Source organism: Schistosoma haematobium, chromosome ZW, assembly GCF_000699445.3.
Source record: "Schistosoma haematobium chromosome ZW, whole genome shotgun sequence".
Lineage (NCBI taxonomy): Eukaryota > Metazoa > Platyhelminthes > Trematoda > Strigeidida > Schistosomatidae > Schistosoma > Schistosoma haematobium.
Window position 1 is genome coordinate 17,292,353 of NC_067195.1, and position 24,407 is coordinate 17,316,759.

The 24,407-nt window shown below is 34.3% G+C and overlaps 1 protein-coding gene across 1 annotated transcript in view; it reads right to left on the reverse strand.

Moving 5' to 3' along the window:
- Positions 1-784: 784 nt before the first annotated feature.
- Positions 785-24,407, reverse strand: part of ELAC2_2 (Zinc phosphodiesterase ELAC protein 2) — a gene marked incomplete at both ends in the record, with an annotated part of 29,363 nt that continues 5,740 nt past the window's right edge. Inside the window, 11 exons of the mRNA XM_051218676.1 lie at positions 785-1,030; positions 1,892-2,033; positions 3,683-3,942; positions 8,884-9,159; positions 10,738-10,879; positions 11,921-12,026; positions 13,617-13,747; positions 15,814-15,917; positions 21,434-21,626; positions 22,454-22,680; positions 24,321-24,393. Of these exons, the coding sequence (XP_051070561.1) occupies positions 785-1,030; positions 1,892-2,033; positions 3,683-3,942; positions 8,884-9,159; positions 10,738-10,879; positions 11,921-12,026; positions 13,617-13,747; positions 15,814-15,917; positions 21,434-21,626; positions 22,454-22,680; positions 24,321-24,393 (1,900 nt within the window). The remainder of the gene's footprint in view (positions 1,031-1,891; positions 2,034-3,682; positions 3,943-8,883; positions 9,160-10,737; positions 10,880-11,920; positions 12,027-13,616; positions 13,748-15,813; positions 15,918-21,433; positions 21,627-22,453; positions 22,681-24,320; positions 24,394-24,407) is intronic.

Consider the following 24,407-nt stretch of genomic DNA (forward strand, 5'->3'; position numbering starts at 1 on the left):
CCCATTATTCAACAATAGTTACATGCATTATTTTCGCTAAAACTACCGCAGCATTATTATGTATTTCTTGCTATTCATTTACGTGACTTCCGACAGAGTTATTCGTCTAATTAATTTTTTTTCAATAACATTATACAACTATATTTTGACTAACATTTTCGCGTTTAATAAACAATGCTTAAACTTATAATAAGTATTATCTGCCGAAGTTGTAATACGTTATTACATTTGTGGGGCCAGATGAGATGTGTTATTCTTAGGACCAGCCTTTTCTAACTACACTTCCGTTTCGAGAAAGTAATATTGTTGCTTGAGGAAAACACCTTATTGCAACCACAACACTCTCCAACCGATCGTTCTATGATCGTAGAGCTTAAAAAGGAACGAGTGTTCTAAACAGTACAACTCAACCGGATTATCACATCACATATTTGCTGGAAATGAGTGTAACTACGATTATTTTTCAACAATTTACTAACTAGCAACTAAAAGATAAGTATCAATTCGAATTAAAGAGATCGATTAAATGTTCACATTTTAACGTCGAATGTGGAAAAAGTCTGATTCGAAACCTTTCCTTGAATAATCAAAGAAGTATGTGATTAGAAAACTTTGTTTATTTTACGTGTAATAATGTGATGAATATATGATATTTAATCTTAACAAACGAAAAACAAATTTAACGTAATGAAAAACTGAAACAATCTGTTTAGTTACAAGGATGCGATTGCAAGGGAAAGGAAAAAAAACTCGACGAAACAACCAGGAATCAAATAATATGCTGTTATGTTCGTTTTTCTCCAATTTGTCCTTTCACATTTTGTTCATTCAATAAACGATTATCATCGTCAATATCATCATCAGTTTTTGCACAATAAACATCTCCACTTTCAGACAATTCATCAGCTTCACGAAGTTTACGATATGTATAGGAATCTGCTCTAGTTCGAGCCATGGTCCAATGTTTAGCGAATGCATACTGATAATATGGAATATAGTAGGGTAATCGTGGTAAATCACAAAATTTCACCTATTCAGAGAATAACACAAATGTTGTTTTTTTAAAAAAAGACAATGAGACAAAATCAATTCGAATATGTATATATGAAAGTGAAATGAATAGTACACTGTTGAGAGAGTCAGAAGTGACATTTTTAGAAACCAGATAAATTTACACTTAAAAAAGTCTGGTGAAAATCTAATATGAAAGTGTCTATTTGATCGAGTTATGATGAAGCATACAAAGTCAGATACGAACAATTGAGACAAGTGGTAGTCACTACTATTAATGTATAGATCTAGAATTTCGCAAACAGCATATACAAGACATTGTATACGATCTAGAATATGTAGCTTTTCAATGAAGATCCACATGATAATGAATAAATATGTATTTTGTATCATGGATAATTATCTAAAGATTAAATGCAAATATCAATCTATGGGCTGATACAATTAGGATACGATACTGATACCTATTTATTGTATGCTGTAAAATATAGTTAGTAAACCGGTTTCAGAAGATTAAATCTATTCTCTATTCTCAATTTTTTGTAATATAAAGCGGGATGAGAGAGTGAATAAGTGGAATCACACATGCTTACACTGTAAACGATTGTCTATCCTTAGTATATATTGAAGAAAAACTAGATTACTAATAGATATGTGCTTCATTTGCTTAAGACTAACGAGACATACATCTCATTTTCATGTAAGTTTTGTTTGGTAATGTTTCATTGAGGTTCAACATTATCTAACAACCTTCAATATTACCGAATTGAAGGAGCAATGTATTTTTTGAGACAAAAATTAATGGCGATAATCCCGCTGTGTCTCTTATGAACATCTTGGGGATAAATGTTAAAACACGAAAGGAGAAAAAAACATTTACCGTCATAAAATCAAAAGATGCGGCCACATTTGGCTTAAATTCATCTATTGGTGGTACACGTCCATATCGTTGACTAAAATGATTCAATAGAATGAATGAAGCATTCATATCACGTCCAGCTTGAATAGCTTGACCCGTTGTGCTTTAATATAACGAGTAATCAGAAAAAAAAAGAAAAATCAAGCAGATTGAGGCGTTTATTACTAAATATTTAGATAGAAAAATCATTGTCATAAGTTAGTTTGCCAACAACCTAACTATTTTTATTGATGAAAAATGTTGGATAGCATGTTCGAATGTCTAAAATATACAATTCTTTACTGGGTTAAAAGCGTAACATTTAATGAATATCGGCTGATGATAACTATCTGTTCATAATGTTTGTACGGTGTCCGATTCCAATAAGCGATAAACACGCTTTCTGTTAGCAAGTTCAACCAGCTATCTGGGAGGGAAGATAGCTTTTTATTAGCCAGCCGAATCAATAAAGAAATATGTATTCATTCATATTATATATATATATCATTTGAAAAGGCAATCACACTTTGGTGTGGGGCTTATCGTATGGTCGACATCTCACTGGCCTACTGTATCAGTTCACAAATTGACATGTGAATTCATGTTATATCGTTGGATCGACCGTTACAAATTCAAGTTTATTAATCACCAAGTCATCCAACTCTAATGTGCGTAAGTTACAAATACATTATAAGGGCATACAATTATGCTAATAAAATAAAACGTAACAATAAAACGGCCATATAATAGATATCAATAAATGCATGCTTGGTAACATATTTTTACCCAACTTATCAGAAATGAAAATGCAGATATGGAATATAAATATCTAAAGAATACATTTCATTGAAACATTTAATGTTATATAACTTCTTAATAAATTTATGGTGTTATTTTGTTTACAATATACCAATTAATACATCTTGTGTGTAGAAATAATTGATCTGGAAATGTCTAAATTCATGAACTGCTACCTTAAGAGTTTTACTGTATTTTGCAGGAAAATCAGATAAGATATCTAAAAAAAAGTATCTTCATGGCTATAAAGGTTCTAGGTTAAAAAAAACACAGGTTTTTATGAAAGTTAAAAAATGACTAGTAGCGGAATCTAAGTGTCGCGCTTCATCCAGTTAGGGACTGAATAGCTGGATGTATCCGCATTTGAGCTGTCCACACTGGGACTCCGCTATGTTCGAGGGACTAGGATATTGCCTACGACCGGCGAAAGGAAGTCAGCCACACAAAAACAACAGGATAAGCTAAGCTATGCGCTTCAGTCCTCCTAACTAGAAGAACAAGACCAGATTCAGCCAAGAAAATATATAATTCCACAAGCAACCAGGAAGACCAAACAACAAACACACAACTTATGCGTATATACACAGTACAGAAATGTCCTTGGAGAACTTCACAAAGTAAAGTACTAAAAGAGAAGACGAACCAATATCACTTGAGATTCTTCCATGTGGGAAGCACAAACTGAAGTTTAAAATGGGCGGTTTTGGTGCGAAAATTAGAAATCCGAGTTTCAATAATTAAATTACAAAAATGGGAATTTTATCAAGTGGTTTCTGGGGATTTAGCATCGCCAATAGACTTGAACTGAGTACCTTTAACTACAAACACTAATTTGTTATCCTTTGAGCAATCAAGTCTAAAAACCACTAACTTTATTATTTATTCAAGACAGAACGGGACAAATCCTATATTTAGGTAGGAATAACAAAATGATTATACAGAATATTACAGAGGAGTGAACATTAAAATACTTACCTGTGCTTTGCTTTGAGTGCTAAATCTACATATTCATCATTTACAGTAGCTTCGTGTATGAGTAAATCACAATTTTTTCCAGCTTTCACAAGTTCAGGACATGGAGGAGTATCACCAGAATACACAATAGACCATTTTCGCTGTGTTTCAGAACAATTTCCGGCAATATTTTTACCGTTTATTAAATTTTTGAATGGATAAGGTTTATCAATAATAAACGCCCATGATGAACGTGTGTGTGGAACCTTGACCGGTCGGATCTAAATGACAAAAAATGGATCTAAACATTTCCATGAATTACATTTCTGTAGTTAAATGTACAACTCATGAATTATTCAGTAAGATCATTTATAAATTTGTCAATATCAAATAGACCAAAAGGAGAACCTATATGTTCGATGATGCTATACAATACAAGTATAAAAACTGGATTAGACTGTAATGTAACCTATTTACTACGAATAGATTCGTGTACTTTGAGTAATACTGTTTTTGTGATAAGTGTTAATGATAAAATCCAGTTTCATAAAATGAAGCACGTGAGGTCAGATTGGAACCTGGGACTTATTAGTTGATAACCGATTAGTTCAACTATTAAGCTATTGCACTGATTGTACTGTATAATTAATAAAACAGTAGAGGAAAAGTGAGCTTCTTAATCATACTGTGGTATATGCGACTTATGTAACACCAATCAAAATTTGAATGGCTGGCAGCAAAGGCTAAGAAGATCGAGTTGAAGAGAATAGAAGGGGAAATAGAAAGAAATTGTGAACTGGAAGAATAATAAAGAATGTGAAAAACAAATGATGGAAATTTGCAAATGAAGTATTTAGTGTATGGTTCTCATACTTTACAAAGATATTCTGTAATTTTGTAATAAAATACATTGGTTGTCCCGGCCCGTGTTTTCGTTCATTACAACAATTCTTGTGAACATATACATATACATACACTAGCAGTGTATGTATATAAATACTTATTCCTTTAGACTAGACCCATTAGAATGCAAATATTAATCGAAAGAAAAGTTTGTGATTGGATCATTTAACCTTTAATCACTTGGTTACAAATTCGAATCGACCTTGTTGAACTCCAACAAAAAACACCAACAATTGCATTAATTGTAGCTTGAAGCAGAACATTATGAGTGATAGTATTAGAGAAAAAATTAACAGCTCACATAAATAATATGATTGCAAGAAGTGGATACATAAGTTTATATTAACATAAATGCTTGATACATTCTTAATTTCAATACAGAAGACAAAATTACCAAACACAAAACATATAGCAATAATCATAGTGATAATAATAATTCAACCATAAAAGTAGAGTGAGGTTGTATGCATTCAAGAAACGACAGAAATATGAAGTCTGTCATAGTATAACTACTATGATAAAAGTATAGTATAGGGATGAGCCAATCAGGATAAGGAACGAGACTTTCAGGTTCTTGCGCAAACTTTAAATATCACATATAACGGAACGGTAGAAATACCTTTTTATACTGATTAAAACGTTTCAGTTGATCGGCTCTGTTTCAGTAGATTACTTATAAAAGGTAGATCGACATCATCCCTAAGTCCTCACCCCCCCCCGAATCCGTTTATTTCGAAAACTATCTACCAGCATAACATTGTGTAAACTAACTAATCGGGCATTTTCTTTTGGGGTTCTGTTGGAAATTTGTTTATCTATAGGGCAAATGTCAGTTTGTGATGAAAGCCCTAATTCTAAACACCTTATTTTTATATAAAAAATCTATCACGCTCATTTAAATGTTTTGAGGAGACGGTCAATCTATAAAAATAAAAACGGATTCACAGCCAGAGTAACCCGTAGAAGACATTAATAGATTTTTCAGTTATTTAAAATCTATTTATATTCCGAAATATTACCGTATTCTTTTCCATAAACAATCCCTTTTGAAAATGCTGTTTTCTGATAGACTGAGTACTAGCTAAAATTTTGTCACGGTTTTTTAAGCTTATTCGTACACTCTTGCTAATTACTCACCCTTTTGTTTTCTTGGAAGTGTTTATACAGTTCTTTGTAATGGTAAGAGTGAAGATAATATTGTAGTCAAATTAAAGCAGTAACATTTGATAAACAACAATTTAGATGCAGACAATAATGATAGCAATTTTTTCAACTATTACTGTATTTAAAAAAGTCCAGTCCCAACTTACAATAGGTTAAATGATAAACACAGTGATATTTTTATTTATTTATTTATTTATTTATTTAGACATATTGGTACAAGGAGGCACCGAATACATATGCTCCACACTTCGTCATTTGATTTGTGTGAGGGCTTGGATACTGCCTGGGCGCCCAAACCGAATCAGGTAAACACTGTGATACATAATGTTAAAGCAATAGGAATAAGGGATAAAAGAAAACGGTGCGACTCATTGATTACAAGGTACTTAGAAAAACAGAATAGATTTCTGGAAAAAAATAGACAAGAAATTTCATGTGGAGTACATAAAATTTTTTGTTCTATTTGGTATGTCTAAGTCAGGTGCCCCGCGTAGATATACATTTGAATCGCGAATGGAAGACAAAGAGCGGGAGGTTCATATCCAAGGTTAGTTTATGTGCAGGAAACAAGATTTGTGTTATTCGAAAGTGTGATATTCTAGAAGCTTTTAGAAACATTAAAATTGGCAAGCATCCATACACACTAAGACATAGAATTTATTGTTTTCCTGGGAACTTCTAGGAAGATTCTATGGAACGCTGAATGGATCAAGTATATTTAGCCACTATCCAGCTTCCGAAAATTTTTCCGAGGAATTTTGAAGTAGGTCCTGGCACTAGTATTTGTTAATGACTTTTGATTTGATTTCTTTAAATAAAACATTTCCGATAAATTTTAGTTTAATTAATTTGCAAAGTACAAGTTTGTTAAGTATTCGGTTTTGAGCCAGATTGTTTGTAAGAGGGCTAAAGATACTAACTAGTTTCCTAATTTGAAGTAGACGCATTGGAACACAAACCTGCTATGATAATCTGTGACTAAAATGAACTGATAGATTATTCTGGTTTTATGCTGACCAGTCTATCTGTACACTAACAGAGTTTAGGTAGATTAGATGCATAGAAACTGATATTCATGGTTATTGTGAATTCTGTCTGAGCATTTTACCTTCGTTTTTCATTATCTTATTCTTTTTTGTCCATTATAATTATAGCACTAATAGTCACGGTGAACTATTTTTGAACATATGGCTTATAATATACCTTCGTTATGTGCGATGTTTCAAAGTATCTACATGAACCTGTGATATTCAATCCATTTATTATCATATTTGTGTTCCCTTAAAATTCTTGACAGTTTATTTTAATTTTTTGTGGGTTTATTGAATATTTGTTTAGAAGTTACGATTTCTATATTTTCTGTGCAAAGTTTGCGTTACGATTTGTAGGCTGCCAGGGCCGAATCGATACAGCCACTGAATGTTATATATTTTGTTGAGACATTTCATTTTTTTTATTCATACCTTAATGCATGTAAACGACTTAGATATCTCACAAATTCAGATTTGTAAAACATAATACTTATGTTGTCAATGACCATGCTATAGACAAAACTTTTGTTGAGATTTTGGATTCTATGTGTGACTTCATTATCTGGCCCTAATCTATAAAGGGATTTTAGCACTCGCTAACAAAGATGAGTAAACTGTATGCATTGTTGACTTGCGTAGAATCATAATATATATAAAAGTATGGATATGTGTACCAAAGCATGTTCAACTGAAGCTTTACAAAAACTGACTATTCTAAGCCCTAAGTAAGTTAGCTTAAACACTAGTTACGTTATTCTGTTATAACTGTTCAAGGTATAAAATAACTTGAATTGTTTGTTGTCAACAGATTAGTTTATAAAAATCGAACAGGACTATCGGAAACTATTGTGATATAGATATCCTTGACGATACTCATGACTGAATTCGACCAGGTATTTATTGGCACACAATAAATATGCATCGATATTGGCTGGAATTATAAATTTCATTGTATTTTTCTGTATTCTACTTAGTAATTGAATCCAAGAAGGGCATTTTATCTTGTTTGATATGTAATTGTGCAACAACTTGTGAATTATAATAAAAACTGTATTTACTGATTAGGTTAGTAACTATTCCAATTTATTACCTTAGTTAACAACACGTTGGTGTTTGAAGTAGTAAGTACTGGGTTCAAGTATCTCTGTAAACAGAAACGTAGACATTTAAGTGACGGGCTTCATCATATAGGTCAGAGATGTTCATGTACTACTGGATTCCTCTGATAGCCACTATTTAGAAATATTTAAATTCTATCAAATTCTGCCATTTAATACTTATTTATAATATTTTCCTCACAAGTAGAAATTAATTTAATGAGTGACACTTCATTATCATAATATATGTTGTCTGGCTATGACAACTGTCCACATTTATTAGTCACCTTGCCTTATTTTACAAAGCTCATATAAACTATATTGCTAAAAGGGTTGATTTTAAAGCAGTGTAACAGAATTTAATCAGTTATAATGTAGGCATTTTCAGCCTAACTGTAAGTAAGACATTACACCAGGACAATTTGCTATCTAATACTCTTGTCCGAAAGGGGTTTAAGGGACGATTAGAACAATATAACACAACTTCAGATTAAGTAATAGATTTTTAATTCAAGGCAATTCTACAAAATCCAGTAAATTTGTAACTGGGTGTATGACTGATTGGATTGTAGACGTCCATCAAGGTATGTGGTTATTCTCCAAAGTCTAAAAGACCAACAGTATCAAATCATTTTCTCTTTTGAATGCACAATAACCATACGCACTTTAATACAATACTTTCACAATACTTACAACTTCCCTGAGCAGGTGTATAACACATATTTTCCCAAGCAACTACACTGTATAATCCTCGTCACTTAGCATCGCATAAACACAATGAAATACTTCATACAAACAACAACAGAGTATTAAAAATACAAGTTATCGTCGATAGTGATGCTTAGTATGATTAAATGCACAATTAATATACGTATTTGTTCCATAAAATAGACCTGTAACAAAACAATAAGTTGGTAAGTGTTGGTTTTCTCCCATTAACATAAGACAGTAACGCAAATAAGGCATAAATTAAACCAAGATGGAACTATTAGGACTTAATGACAAAAAAGGGATAAAATTTACTTACATTAATGTCAAGCTGCTCTAATAATTTTAACCAATTTTCCGTCTCGTTTCGTTTCATGTTTAATGCGCATGAAGGATTTGAATTCTTATCATGTTCATCGTAAAGAATTTGTATGATGAATGGGTCAACAATTTGGTCATTATGGAAAAGTTCATTGAAATTAACTAACCAATGATAGAATCCTGATGGAGCAAGGACAGGTAATAAACAATTGGATTGGTCAATACCATCTGATTTAAGTAGACTGGAACGAACTAGAGCTACTGTGAAGACACCCTTGAAAAACAGCATAAAAATAATTTTGTAGAGAAGAAACATTTACTATGCTAACAGAATAAGGTTCTTTTCCATAACTTACTATCAAGAAGCACTAGACAGTTATTTCATTTTAGTATGGGACTCCTTAATAGAGAGCTTATACGGCCCAACTAGCTAGAGGAACCTATAAGATCCAGGCTAGCCCCTAACGTATTAGACTACAGAGTTAGTACTCAGTGGTTTACATTTACGGTGGAAGGTTCTGGCTACCATGAAGATCGACTTTCATAACGTATTGAAATAATTCGAAGAAATAATAAAAAACTGGATAGATATCTCGACCTAGTTCGGAATACTAAACAGGAATGAATTATTAATTTATTCATGGAAATTTAGCTTCTACTACTACTAACTGTTAAATTGATATTTAATGGTCAGTTGTTCTTCAGTTAGCCTAATTGATGGAGCGTTTCTGAAACTTTATACCAGTGCATGAAGTTACTGACTGTTGGACTGAATCATGTAGGTAAATTTAAACTACCTGGTTGGGGTCCTCACGATTATTATAATGCTACAAACGTGAAAACTAACACCAAAATTAATATGATCTACACATCGGATGACTGTCCCTTCCATTGAAGCTCCTGTTTATTTAGTAGTATTTCGAATGATTTACTTAACGTAAGTCAGATGGAATTATTTACTATATTATCGGTATATAGTAAGGGCGATATAGGAATGATGTACAGGTTAAAAATATGTAGTAGTGTAGATTTTTATTCATAATGTAGTAGCTAAAGAAGATCTATCTTGTTTCCATTACTTGTTTTTTTTACTGACTCATATATTCAATACAGAATCGTGTACTTGGCTATGAGTTGTATTTAGTTAGTGAAGTAAGATTCGATTAGGAGTTAAAACATAGATTGGGCACTTACTATAGTTTTTTTTAATGCAAATAAAAGATGTAATGCATCTCAATAGTTTAAAAACTGAACTTCCAACCACAGAATAACGATTTTGCAATACATCTTTAGTTTTTTTATAACGTCAGTAATATTTGAAGTATCATGTAAAACCATGTACTTAATTATAAAGTTGCATGAACTACATATAATGTGGAGGAATTACTAATGTGTTTTAGAGTTGTTAATTATTTATTGGTAATTGGCTCAAATTTGGTTGCGATGATGCAGAAGTATCCTATCTGTATCTTCTCTTAGGTCCTGAGTTTTAAAATTACCTAATACTTTTAATTCTGCGAATTTATTGCTTTTTCTAGAATTATACTATATATTTCTAATGTCTTCTACTACCAATGATAGTTTTACTACTTGTAAGACTTAATCATTCCTCTGAGCTATTCATGTTGAGGCAGCTTAAACCGACGCACATATGTGTCGCATTCTACGTTGATTATGACTGACTGGCTGACTAAATTGGTAGGACTTATCTACTGCAAAACATGTTTCACAATCATATGAACGGATTTTTACTTACAACACGAAACAAGTGTAACCACACTGTATATATATAATGACTTAAGATAAGAGAATAAAAAAACAGAATTATACATCTGAAAATGTGAAAACTCACACCATGATGATCAGCGTGCATATGAGTAACAAGAATTAATCGAAGTTTGCGCAAAATATTATTTCCTTTTTCGACACCATGTAGTGCGTATAGCTGACTTAAAGAACCTTCTCCACAATCCAACATTATGTAGTTATCTGGACTGAAATGGCATGCAGAAAATTTTTTGATAGTGCAACAGGTAAAAAACAAAAAATACACTTACGAATAATGTGTAATATGATTTAAAACGTAATTATAGAGATGATGATATCAGTTTTCAGGGACAATGAATAACTTCGCTCACAGCAATTAGTCATAGAGTCAATGGTTTAAGTCAAAAATTCAATTTATAATCTATTATTCATTAAAAACTATTTTACAAATCTATGAAGATATATTCTACGTTATTTCTAGTTGACTGTAGTCGAAAAAAATCCTTGAAAAGAAAATCTTCAATACAAACACCAAGACAGTTCTACTATACAGAGATGAAACGTGGAGAACTACAACGATCATCAAAAAAGTACAAGTATTTATAAACAATTGTCTACAAAAGATACTCACTGTCGACTGGCCCGATGCCATCAGCGACAATCTACTGAAGAAGAAAGCAAACCAGCTCCCAACTGAAAAGGGAATCAGGAAAAGACGATGGAAGTGTATAGGACATACATTACAGATATCAACAAACTGCATCACGGGGCGAGAAATAACTTGGAATCTTGAAGGGGAACGGAAAAGAGGAAGACGAACGAACACACCGAGTCGAGGATTGGAAGCTAATATCAAAAGAATGAACAGAAATTGGAAACAACTGGAAAGAATTGCCCAGGACAGATTTCGATGGAGAAAACTAGTGGGCGGGCTATGCTCCTCCATGAAGAGTAACAGACGTAACTAAGTAGTCGAAAATCAAGATGTTGCATTCTATAAATCTATTAATGATACTTGACGCTCTTAAAACAAAAAAACATGTCGAACTATTTACACCTATCTTATTTACCGGGATAGATACAACGACATAAATAGGTGAAACATTAAGTTGCAGCCTGAAACTCCTAAAAGTGAACAAGAAATATATTTGTAGGACTTCGTCCAGCTAAATGTTCATCTTACAATATACATTAATAAAAAGTCAATTACATTATACAAATGAAAGTCAATTCATAATTGAAACCACAAAAAAGAGGTTAAAACTAACTCTAATTGCATAAGAATACAACTGATATTACGATATTTGTTAGGAGAGGAAGATGCAGTGCCAAGAAATGTGATTTCAGGATACGCCTCTGATGCTAATCTATGAGCTAAATAATATGCAGTAAAAAATTCCATATTAACACTTGTAAAATGTGTAAATTAATATTGTCAAACATTATCAAAGCAAGTGCCTTTCGGTCATCCAAAATCTGAAGTACAGGCTGATAAAGATATATTCACGACAGGATGAATCCTATGAGAGTATATTAGAAAGAGTATTTAAAAAGGGAAATTTAACCACGGAATATTCAGACTGATTTTAGTTGGAAGCACTAGACATCTGCTTCGCCTCTGTATGGGGCTTCACAGTGGTATCCAGCCATGACTATACCAGGAATCGAATCCAATATATTTCGATGTGTTATTCAGCGGGCGTCTTCCAATACTCGGCTAGATTTCAGGCGGAGTCGTGAGTGCGTACGACCGTCTGATGCTTTCTGGTTTTCGATAACTATCTGATATCAGCATGTGATACAAACTATGAAATTTAGCAATCTCCACAAGCCACCTGTGGTAGTAACAAAGAACATAAGTAGAATAGTTTTTTGGCTATTTGAACATTAAAATTCAAAGTAATGCTTTTCTTATTGAATGATAAAATTGTTTTTCTGCTCCAATAGTTCTGTAATGCATACCCGGATTTAATTTTATAAATAATCTTATTTCTAATCTAGTACAAACTTTATGAATAAAGTCGGATTCACTTAGAAGGAAAGGCAAAGGTTGTCTATTCCAAATGATATGCAAATTTAATCTCTCCTACTAAAAAACACTTCATTTAATGTTATCAACGGTACTAAATTGATCATCTGAAATTGTTAAAATGTCAGGGTTTTGTTTCTGTACAGCTATCAACTGCAACATGCTGGAATTCGTGCAACAAACAGCTAAATAAACATGATACAGAATAAATGGAATGTGGCTAGCAGTAAAATCCAGGACGCGCATTTCATTCTATTTGAGACTGATCAGCTGGATGTACCTTCATCACAGAGTTAATGTTCACTTCAGAACTCGAACCCAGTATCGTTTGGGATCATCTAAACCACTGTAAATTGAGGTAAATAAACTGTTTACGATCTCATTAGTCAGAGATAATTAAAAGAAAATGACTAAAATCTTTACCACTCTCTAAAACTTGTACTCATCTTAACCTTATTATAGTCAACTATACTCTCTTCTCTTGTTAATACACTTGTTTTTTTCTCTTCATGAACCGATCAATTCTAATGCTTGATTTAGAATTGATATCAGTGTAAAATTAACATTAGATGGAACATAAATCACCCGACACTCATTAAACATACAATACATAATCAAAACTTATTATAGTCAGAATGGGTTTTGTGGAGAGTTTTAGAAATTTCACAGGTTGAAATCATGAGTCGATTGAAGCTAGACCACCATGGAAAACCTGGAAGCACTGGACGGCCGTGTCGTCCTATTATGGGACTCCTCAGCAGTGCGCATCCACGATTCCGCATCACGCGGGGCTCGAATCCAGGACCTGCTGGCTTCGCGCGCGAGCACTTAACCACTAGACCACTGAGCCGACATCCAATGGTGTTAATGTCTAACTTTAAATGTTTCAATAAAAAGAAGCATTTGCAGAACATTATACTGATTGGAAAAGTCACCTGGTGGTTTGTTGGATTCAATGGATTCTCTCATTTTAACAAATTGTTCTTCTGCTTCTTGTAAACTCATATAAACCGGATCAAAAATTTGTGACACAAATTCATCACCATTTAAATGTGGATAAGTAGGTCTAAATTATGAAAAAAAAAACGAAAATTTACAAAAGTTGAATATAAATCCTACTATATTATTTTTTTTCCGAACAATAAATAACTCGTGCCAGGGTATAATGTTAATTTTGACAGAAATCAGGAAAAAAAATACTATTCAGGTTACATATGGAAATAAAATATTGAATCCTAAATTACCGCTTTAATCGTACAAAATGTACAATGATAAAGGCAATTAAAATATAGTAAGTTATAATCAATGTAGCAAATGAAATAAATTAACATTGACCCAAATTGCCACAACACATTAGCATAGTGAAAAATTAACGAGATTGATAAATAGAGCCCGAACTAAAGTATTATTGTTGATAGTGAAAAAAACAAACATAGAGAATTAAAAAAAACAAACAGGAATGACTTCACGGGATAAAAGTATGACAAAATATTGAGACTAATGATCAATAAGGAAATAAACAGTGAATCTATACGTGCCACTATAATTGATTTTGAGTAGAGTTATTGTTGTTGTGTTTTGGGGATTTGATTCGACCCATGGCAATTGCGAATTACGAAGCATCGATATTATTTCTAATACGAACAGAATCTAAAGTGAGCTTAATTTCACAGTAAATGATACACAACACTAATGATAAACCCTAACGATGGAACTGAGAAAGTAGGCAGCAGGGAACAAGAAAACTTGACATTTGACGAAGACAAATCGAAATGGAACAACTGTCTACACACAGTAACCGGAAATGACGTTGATACAGAAAAATTTGAAAGCTAAAAGTAATGCCAATCAACAAGAAAATAGCAATAGAAATACGAGTTTCAAAGATTGTACTCGTATTTATCATTACAAAAAAGAACTAACACTTATCGACATAACCAGATAATCGGGAGTATTTTTGGAGTCACCTAAGGTCTTCTTTCAACCACTGAAAACGATTATGGGAGTGACTTCAGATAATGTGTCCCTTGCATCTATTGGCATGACTCAGTTTAGTAGTCACTGATTCCGTGGACTGGTGTCATATTTCAATCTGCATGTCTAGTATTTTTCCAAACTACTCTTACTTAATGCAACATTCCATATCGAGGTAATTCGTAGTTGGATATATGTAACATGTATCACAGCCGCTTCAATTAATCAAGATTCACAACCTTATTAACCGATTTGTCATACTTACCTAGTAGCTCTACGTCTGATCTCAGTATTAATCCCTCGGCTGTCCCATCATACGTGAGTAATGCTCCGAGGACATCTGTAATCAAATACTTGCAGCTTGCGTTTATCTCCTACATTCAAAGGCCTCGTTTCACGGATTTACTTTTTTTTAAATCTATGCAAAGATATTTTTACAGACTAACCATGTAGGAGTGAGACTTCTAAAATGATAATCATCAGCGTGCTCAACTAATTCATTCCATATAGTCAGACAAGGTGTTGCTGCAGAGCAGTCCTAAAGTTAAATTTTGCACTTATAGTAAGAGAAATTTATACCAAAATTTCTCGAACTTTCTGTTGGGGATGCTAGATCCTCAGAAATCACTTGGCAGACGTCTCATTTAGTAATTTTATTTTGGAAATCTGAATCTCTCGTTTTCGCGCCAACAGCACCCACTTTTACACTCAGTTTGTATTTCCCACTATGAGGAACCTTAAATGTCATTAGTTCGTTTCTTCTTTTAGCACGCTATTTGGTGACGTTTTCCAAGGACATTTTTGTATTATATATAAACTCATGAGTTATGGGCTTGTTCGTTCGTTCTTTCGACTGCTTGTAGAATATACATATCCCTCGGTTGAATCCGGTCTTTTCTCTCTAGTAAGTAGGGCTGGGGAGCAGGAAAATAGCTTAGATTATCCTGTTGTTGTGTTGCTGACTTTCGTTCCTTTCACCGGTTTAGGTGATATCGTAATCTCTTCAAACGTAGCACTTTCACTCAAGTTATTCAGAAAACTCAACACTTAACCAGAATCTGTATAAATAGAGATATTTGAGTAATTATTAGTAAAAATTCGAATCGGGTTACGATATTAAAAATTCCGTAAAACCTGAAAGACTGCAGTAAATCTTACTTGTTAAACCCTGTCCATGGTCTCAAGGAAAACTGCAAATAAGGTTCAGCAGTTACAACGGAAGAGAAAGGATCAATATTCTTTGATATTGTTTCGTTCCGTTTCTGATTGGACGATAAAATAAAGAGAAGTTTTACAATGTGTGGTGGGAAGAAATATAAACAAATGAATCAAGATAACCTAATAACGTTGGAAGTAATCAAATGTTATAACATTTTTAACGTTGTAACAGTTAACAGTAATATAAATATACGCTTTGCTGAGTGCATTCCTTTTAATCTGTTGTAATCAATATGGAGTTTGGAGTAGATGTGCATAGCACATTAGCACTACGAGATGACATTAACATGATGAATAGTAAAGGAATCGAAACAAAGACTGAAAATTGAGAATATGATTCAAAATGACAATGAGAAGCTAATAAAGAATACTGAAACTTAAGATTCAGAGAAAAATCAAAAGTAGAAATATCTGTGCCGTTAAGGCTGATATTGAATTATGTCACTTAACGTCGGCCACGAAAATCATCTTAATCAGATAGAGTGGATCCAAAAACATGATTCAGTCCAACGGCCAGTGACTTCATAGATTGAAATCACGTTTTCCAACCTACTCTTACTTAATGCAACATTCCATATCGAGGTAATTCGTAGTTGGATATATGTAACATGTATCACAGCCGCTTCAATTAATCAAGATTCACAACCTTATTAACCGGTTTGTCATACTTACCTAATAGCTCTACGTCTGATCTCAGTATTAATCCCTCGGCTGTCCCATCATACGTGAGTAATGCTCCGAGGACATCTGTAATCAAATACTTGCAGCCTACGCTTATCGTCTATATACAAACGCCTTGCTCCAAAGACACTGAATAATACAACGTGGACTGGGGCTCAAAATACTGGTCCTTTTTAGTCGGAAATTGTTTACCATTAAAGTACAACTGAAGATAGAAATATCATAAAGGCAAGAAAATCTATGATTGAAGAAGTTCACTTGTAACTCTTAGCATGAATAGAATCCATGTCAAGCAAAGAATGTACAGTGAGCAATAGTGTTTACAAAAAATTCGGATTGATAGACTGTTATGAACGGGGAATTAAGAAGCCCAGACAATTACGAAAGCTATTTTCTTGGGACGTTATTGCATTTCATTCAAAACCTGTAAAACACTTATATTTATTTTTGTCCCTATCTTATTCTACATAACACGAGCTTTCGTTCTATGTATCATTCACTAGCATACCCTTTTTTGTTCCAAAAATATTGTAATTTAAACATTATATTTTGCACTATAATTTCTACCCTAATTCCCTGTTCGGGCATAACTGTATTTTTCCAAATTATCCTACGTCGTGGTCAAGATATGCACTTATTTATTCATGTACATTTTTGTAGTAATCCGAATTCAGAGAATCCAGAGTTTAGTGTTCCAACTGTCTTGTCTTCTTTCACTCGCGTGCTTGCCAACCAATCAGGATTTAGAATAGTTCTCTCTACCCCAATCGAACTCACGCGTATTAGACTCAAGGTTAAGCCACTCAGCCTAACGCGTCAAGGTCATAATTTAGACTACACAGACCAAGGTCAAGTCATAACAAGTATCACGGGGTAAAAGCGATCCAAGGTCATAACAACTGGCGACGGAGAATTTTTTTTCTTTCCTATATTGATTGATCCAGTACAAAATGCCTGTTTCATTGGATGACCTTAAAACTATTCTTCAAATGCAGCAAGCACAAAATGAGGCAAATCAGACGAAGCTTTTGGATGCATTCGCACGAATGTTCTCATTACAGTCGTCCTCAGCTTGTCAATCAGATAAGCATGAAAGCATCATAAATTCTATTTCTGAATTCCAGTATGATCCTGAAGCTAATGTCATTTTCAGTTCGTGGTTTCACCGCTGTGAAGATATTTTCCGCGTTGAATGCTCGCATCTTGATGACGCAGCAAAAGTCCGCTTACTCTTAAGAAGACTGGGAACACAGGAATATAATAAATATGTGAATTTTATCTTGCCGCAAAATCCACGAGATGTATCATTCAAAGATACAGTCCAGATTTTATCTGATATTTTCGATGAACAGTCCTCATTATTTAATACTCGCTATAAATGCTTCCAAATAACGAAATCTCCAGAGGACGATTATCTCACGTATGCCGGGAAGGTAAATCGACAGTGCGAACGCTTCAAAATAAACGAAATCACAGCGGACCAATTTAAATGCTTGATTTTCATATGTGGTCTAAAGAATGAAGAAGATGCAGATGTCCGTACCAGAATGTTGGTACGCATTGAACAAGAACCAAATATGACATTACAAATGGTCACAACCGAATGTCAGCGGTTACTTAATCTCAAGCATGACACTGCGATGGTGCAACAGAAGGGTAAACCTTCCGGTTCTGATTCAATTAATGCGCTCCGATCCATAAAATCATCGAAACAAAACTGTACAAGCATGAAAAAACCTGCCAACCCCCCATCACCATGCTGGTTCTGCGGAGCATGGCATTTTGCAAAATTCTGTCCGTTTAAGAATCATAAATGCCGCAAATGTCATCGCATTGGCCACAAAGAAGGTCATTGTTCGTTAAATAAACGCAAGACTAAACATCGTAGTGAAAATTCAAAGCAACAATCAAATAGTCAGATTAAAACCACGTTTGCAACCTTTAAAGTTGGATTTAAAAATAGGCGGAAATTTGTAAATTTATTAGTAAATGGAAAACCTATACGACTTCAGTTAGACACTGCTTCTGATGTCACGTTGATTTCAAAGAACACATGGCACAAGTTAGGATGCCCATCCATCCGACCGACAGAACATGTCGCCCGAAATGCGTCAGGAGACATAGTAAAGTTGACAGGAGAGGTCCTATGCAATGTTCAACTTATGGGAAGTAAATTTACAGATGTTTGTTATCTAACAAATCGACACGATTTAGATCTATTGGGATTAGATTGGATTGCACATGTTGATACTTTGAACAAATTATTAGATGAGGTATGTTCTCAAAATGTTTCCTATGATTCTATCCAAATCCCTAATGATATTTCTAAATCAAATGCCTCCGACGAATCATCCTCTCTGGATATTAACGAATTAAATGCTTCTGATGAAACATGTTCTTATGATCTTTCTGAATCGAACAATTCAAATGTTATGTGTTCTCACCATGTCAAATCTAATACCGCCGATTTAGTACCTTCTCATAAAATTTCCAAATCGAATACTTCAGACAAAGTATGCGCTAGTGAAACTTCGGAATCTCATGTACTTCTTTCTAATTTTATGTCTACATCAAAGTCTTCTGCTTCCTCTCAATTGTCGTCCGTATCTTACATAAACCATCTTCGACAAATTCTTCCAGTGACAGCTGCTCGAATCGCTGAACACACTCGCCGCGATCCTATCTTAAGACGATTATCTACATTTATCCAGCGTGGTTGGCCCCCACGTATAACATCTCATGAACTGAAACAGTATTATCAACGACGCCAATCTTTATCCATCGTCAATGACTGTATAATGGTTGCTGATCGCGTAGTGGTTCCGTATAACTTACGCTCACTCGTCCTGAAACAACTGCATACAGCCCATCCAGGTACTGGAAGAATGAAAGCTATTGCTCGAAGTTATGTATATTGGCCTAATATCGATGAACACATCGAAGATTTCGTGCGTGCGTGCAGAAAATGTGCTGAGGTTTCTAAGTGTCCACGAAAAGCTGAACTACATTCCTGGCCATCTCCAGAAGAACCTTGGTCGCGTATACATGTTGATTTTGCTGGCCCATTCCAGGGTACGTACTTCCTCGTTTGTGTTGATGCTTATTCAAAATGGCCGGAGATTTTTCCTATAAATCAAATCACTTCACAACAGGCTATCATGAAGCTACGGCAGTTATTCTCCCGTTTTGGAGTTCCAGATGTTCTCGTGACAGATAACGGCACTCAGTTTATTTCTTCCATCTTCTCAGATTTCTGCAAGAGGTTTGGAGTCAAACATGTCCGTTCACCTCCGTACCATCCACAATCGAATGGTCAGGCCGAAAGGTTTGTAGATACCTTCAAAAGAGCGCTAATGAAGGCAAAAGGGGAGGGAAAGATAGAGGAGATTCTTGATGACTTTCTCTTGGTCTATAGAACAACTCCAAACCCATCAACACCAAATCAAATGTCCCCAGCAGAAATTATGTTTGGTAGAAAAGTAAGAACTGCCCTCGATGCCATGAAACCACAGCAAAGAGACATCGGAAAAAGAAACAGAAAGATGGAAAACCAATTTGATCGCCATCATGGGGCGAAACGCAGAATTTTCCAGAAAAATCAGAAAGTATACGTCCGCGATTTCCGATATTCACCTCCACAATGGACCAGTGGACGCATACTTAAGAGACAAGGGAACGTAATGTATGTGGTGGAAGTTGAAGGACAGAAGTGGACACGCCATGTCAACCACATACTGGAAAATGCTGGCACTTCACAGAAAACCGAGAAATTAGACTCAATGTGGAGAATCATTCTGGACAGTTTTGACATAAAATGCTCAGCGACTCAGAAGACCACGCAACCTGAACAAAGTCCTATTAGGAAAGCATCACGGAAACGCAGAAGACCAGATATTCTACAGGTAGACCCAAAGAGGAGAACATACGTTTCCGAAGGAAGATATCAATGATGATATCTCAGCACTTACCTGTATATAGTAACTAACCATTTTTTTTTATTTTTTTTTAAAGGGGGAAGGTGTTATGAACGGGGAATTAAGAAGCCCAGACAATTACGAAAGCTATTTTCTTGGGACGTTATTGCATTTCATTCAAAACCTGTAAAACACTTATATTTATTTTTGTCCCTATCTTATTCTACATAACACGAGCTTTCGTTCTATGTATCATTCACTAGCATACCCTTTTTTGTTCCAAAAATATTGTAATTTAAACATTATATTTTGCACTATAATTTCTACCCTAATTCCCTGTTCGGGCATAACTGTATTTTTCCAAATTATCCTACGTCGTGGTCAAGATATGCACTTATTTATTCATGTACATTTTTGTAGTAATCCGAATTCAGAGAATCCAGAGTTTAGTGTTCCAACTGTCTTGTCTTCTTTCACTCGCGTGCTTGCCAACCAATCAGGATTTAGAATAGTTCTCTCTACCCCAATCGAACTCACGCGTATTAGACTCAAGGTTAAGCCACTCAGCCTAACGCGTCAAGGTCATAATTTAGACTACACAGACCAAGGTCAAGTCATAACAAGTATCACGGGGTAAAAGCGATCCAAGGTCATAACATAGACACACACAAAATCGTCAGAATAAAGCCTGAAGTCTCGAGATTTTCTAGTGACTGCACTACTATACCTTGCATAATCCTCAGGCATACAAGGTCCATGGACTACAATATATTTAGTTACTCCACGTAACCTACAATCAGGTTTGAGTTACTCTAAGTCAGGAGAAAAATTGATCCGGTAAATATATGAACACAAGCGAATGTAGTAAAGCGAAAAGTGAATGATCAAGTGAACAAAGTTATGTAGTTTTGCATACACAAAAATAAGAAACATAAATTTACGAATAAATTGTATGGTTTACTTACAGAAACAGTATCAGAATCTGCCATATCGAAAAGCAGTGGGTAGACCTTTGAGTCGAAAAACCGATTTAGGATGAATGTTTGAGAATACATACCAACACGATCAGTTACAAAACCAGTGCCATCAAGAACCAAATGTTTCAGTGTTGTAGTTGGATCCTTTTTATCAGATTTTTGCAATGCACACCCTTCCAACCTAAATGTATTAAAAAGAATGGAAATCCTTTAGATTAATGGCCACTTTTTTTCGGAACAAACAAAAGCGTTTAGGCACTACTCATAGTTAGATTAAATAAATATACGCCCAAACTAAATACCATAGCAGTAACACATGGACAGTAAAAGAGAGCTAGTTAAGTTTCGGTTAGATCTTTTGCAGGATTTATGAACCACCATACCTTTTCTCCTAATTATCATGTCCCGACAACTAAGTAATGATGAGAAGAATCAGCAACAGCCTTAAGCTAACGTATGAAAAGGAGAAAGTAGACGGTAATAACCAGGATAAAAAGTAGGAGTCCTTAAAGCATATAGAATTATATCGACGTATGATATTAATCGCCTACATCGTTTAACTAAGTTGAGAAGTAGTCAGCCACACAGTGAGTGGTAAAACAACAACTACAAAATGTTATCAACAATCTTTAGGCAAATGACATCCACTGAAACACTGTTAACTATTAAATGGTAGTTTGAATTCCAGCTTTGCCTGCAACAAATACCATTTTGCGCTTGCTTTTTCTAGTTATGAGAGATAATTTAGTTAGGATTTTTTTATTTAAGCACAGAATAATTTAACTAAATTTTGAAACAGCTGGTGGAATTTCCAACCGTTACGCAACGCCTGTGGTTCACAACGTTTGATTCGTTATAACAGATGTGATTAAGAGTTACAAGTTATAGGTTTACATTGTAATTGTGCAAATTTTCACTTACGTTTCCCATGAAAGGTTTACTTTACAATGCGACTACAATTTTCATAGAATTTGTTATCATAACTAGTGAGGGAGAGTTTTAACTTACTTCTGTACAAATTTCTGATACTGGTTTGAATAGAACATGCCTGGTGGTGTAAAATGAACAACTAAGGATACACCAGAGGTTAGATTTCCACTAGGCTCCTCGGCTTGAATAGAATTGAAAAAGTGTTCATTGGATATGAATGCAGGAATGTAATCAGAATTCGGACAGTCGACGAAAAGCATATTTTTTGATGGTGGTGATGGCACAGTTACTTCATCCGGAGATATCTAGATATGAAATAAGAAAGACTAAAATGTATAGTATTAGAAATAAATAGTAAGAATTCGATTGATGAATACATTTATCTTGACTTTTTTATAATAGCCATTTATTTAGTCACTTAAAACAATAAAAGATTTCTACTATGAAAAAACCCAAATGTCTGTGTGAATAGACAATTTTTATCATCGCAAGCACTGACTACTACTCATAGACATTTGAAATAATTAGTATATGACTTTAACAACTAATACTTGTAGGTGTCATTACCAAGGTTTGATTTGATAATTTCGAATAAATTGAGCATTGGGTTGATTGTTATAAATAAAAATAATATATTTGTAATATCCCAATGAGTAGAAAATTGGATTTTTCTGACGTTTCGTGGCTTAGTGTAAGTCACTTCTTCAGAGAATAAATAAATATTCTCTGAAGAAGTGACTTACACTAAGCCACGAAACGTCAGAAAAATCCAATTTTCTACTCATTGGGATATTACAAATATATTATTTTTATTTATAACTAATACTTGGTTTGCCCCCAAATTCCCTGGTACGGTCGAGGGTGGAAGAGTCAGCTTTCCCTCTCGAAATGTTCTCACATGAACACACGTATATAGCCACTACTAGGGAAATCCTACTCACTGCCTTTCCGTGACAGGAGGTTTGTTTACACAATGGAGAGGACGAAAAGCGGATGCCCGACGCTTAAACTTGGTTGGTGGGTTCTCATGATCCACGGAGAGGATTAGGAACGCCTTGATTCCAAACTAATGGTCACATGGGCTACAGGATCCTGAGGGAACAAATGGAGTATGGATCAATTGTTGGTCACCGGCTAACATGTGACTGCATCGCCCTGTGGGTTAGACCTATAGGTTAAAGGATCGGGGAGCGTCCCCCTAAGAAAATCACATGCTTCAGTTTGGGCGTCCTCATGCAAATTGAATGACAAAGTGTGGCGAATATATATTTGGTGTCTTTTTGTACCGATCTTTGTGTTTAAACGAATAGATAAATAATACTTCCAATATGTATCTCAATTCGCTAGATATTATAAATGATGGGAACAATTATCGAACAGTTCAACCACTTCAGTTGATGTTGATTTACAGCTCTAAATACTTTAAATTTGATAACAAAATCTGATGACTGCACATCAATACTTGGTTACTTGATATCTTTACAGTCTGTTAGAATATCAATGCTATTTGTGGATGTAATGTATTTCAACAAAATCTGTAATGAAAGATTAAAAAGTGGGGAGTTAATTACTGGATATTACAAGTGGTGTAAAATGATATTTAATTAGAAGTCGGCAACCCATTGATTTTTACAGCAACTTTTGATTTATATATTTTTGTAACGAACTCACTAGAGTTCTATGTATTTGGCTTTGAGCCACGTTATTTATGAGGAGTGATAATACAAACCAATGACCAAAACCAAAGTACATGGAGTAGTGTTCGATTATGTGAATTACTGGTGAAGTGATATGACTATTAATCTACCGCTCTATTACCATCTATATGTCTGGTTAACAGATAAATACTTATCAGGTAATTTGCTAAACCAACAAGCTACGAGTCTGATTCATGCTTAGAGTAAGTTCAATTATAAATCACAAGAGTCTGAAAAAATTTACTCACTATACGTCCATCACTTAAAATTAAATTTTCTCCATTTATAACAGCTTGTATTTCCCCGGATTTTAGAACAGATCTGTAAAATGAAAG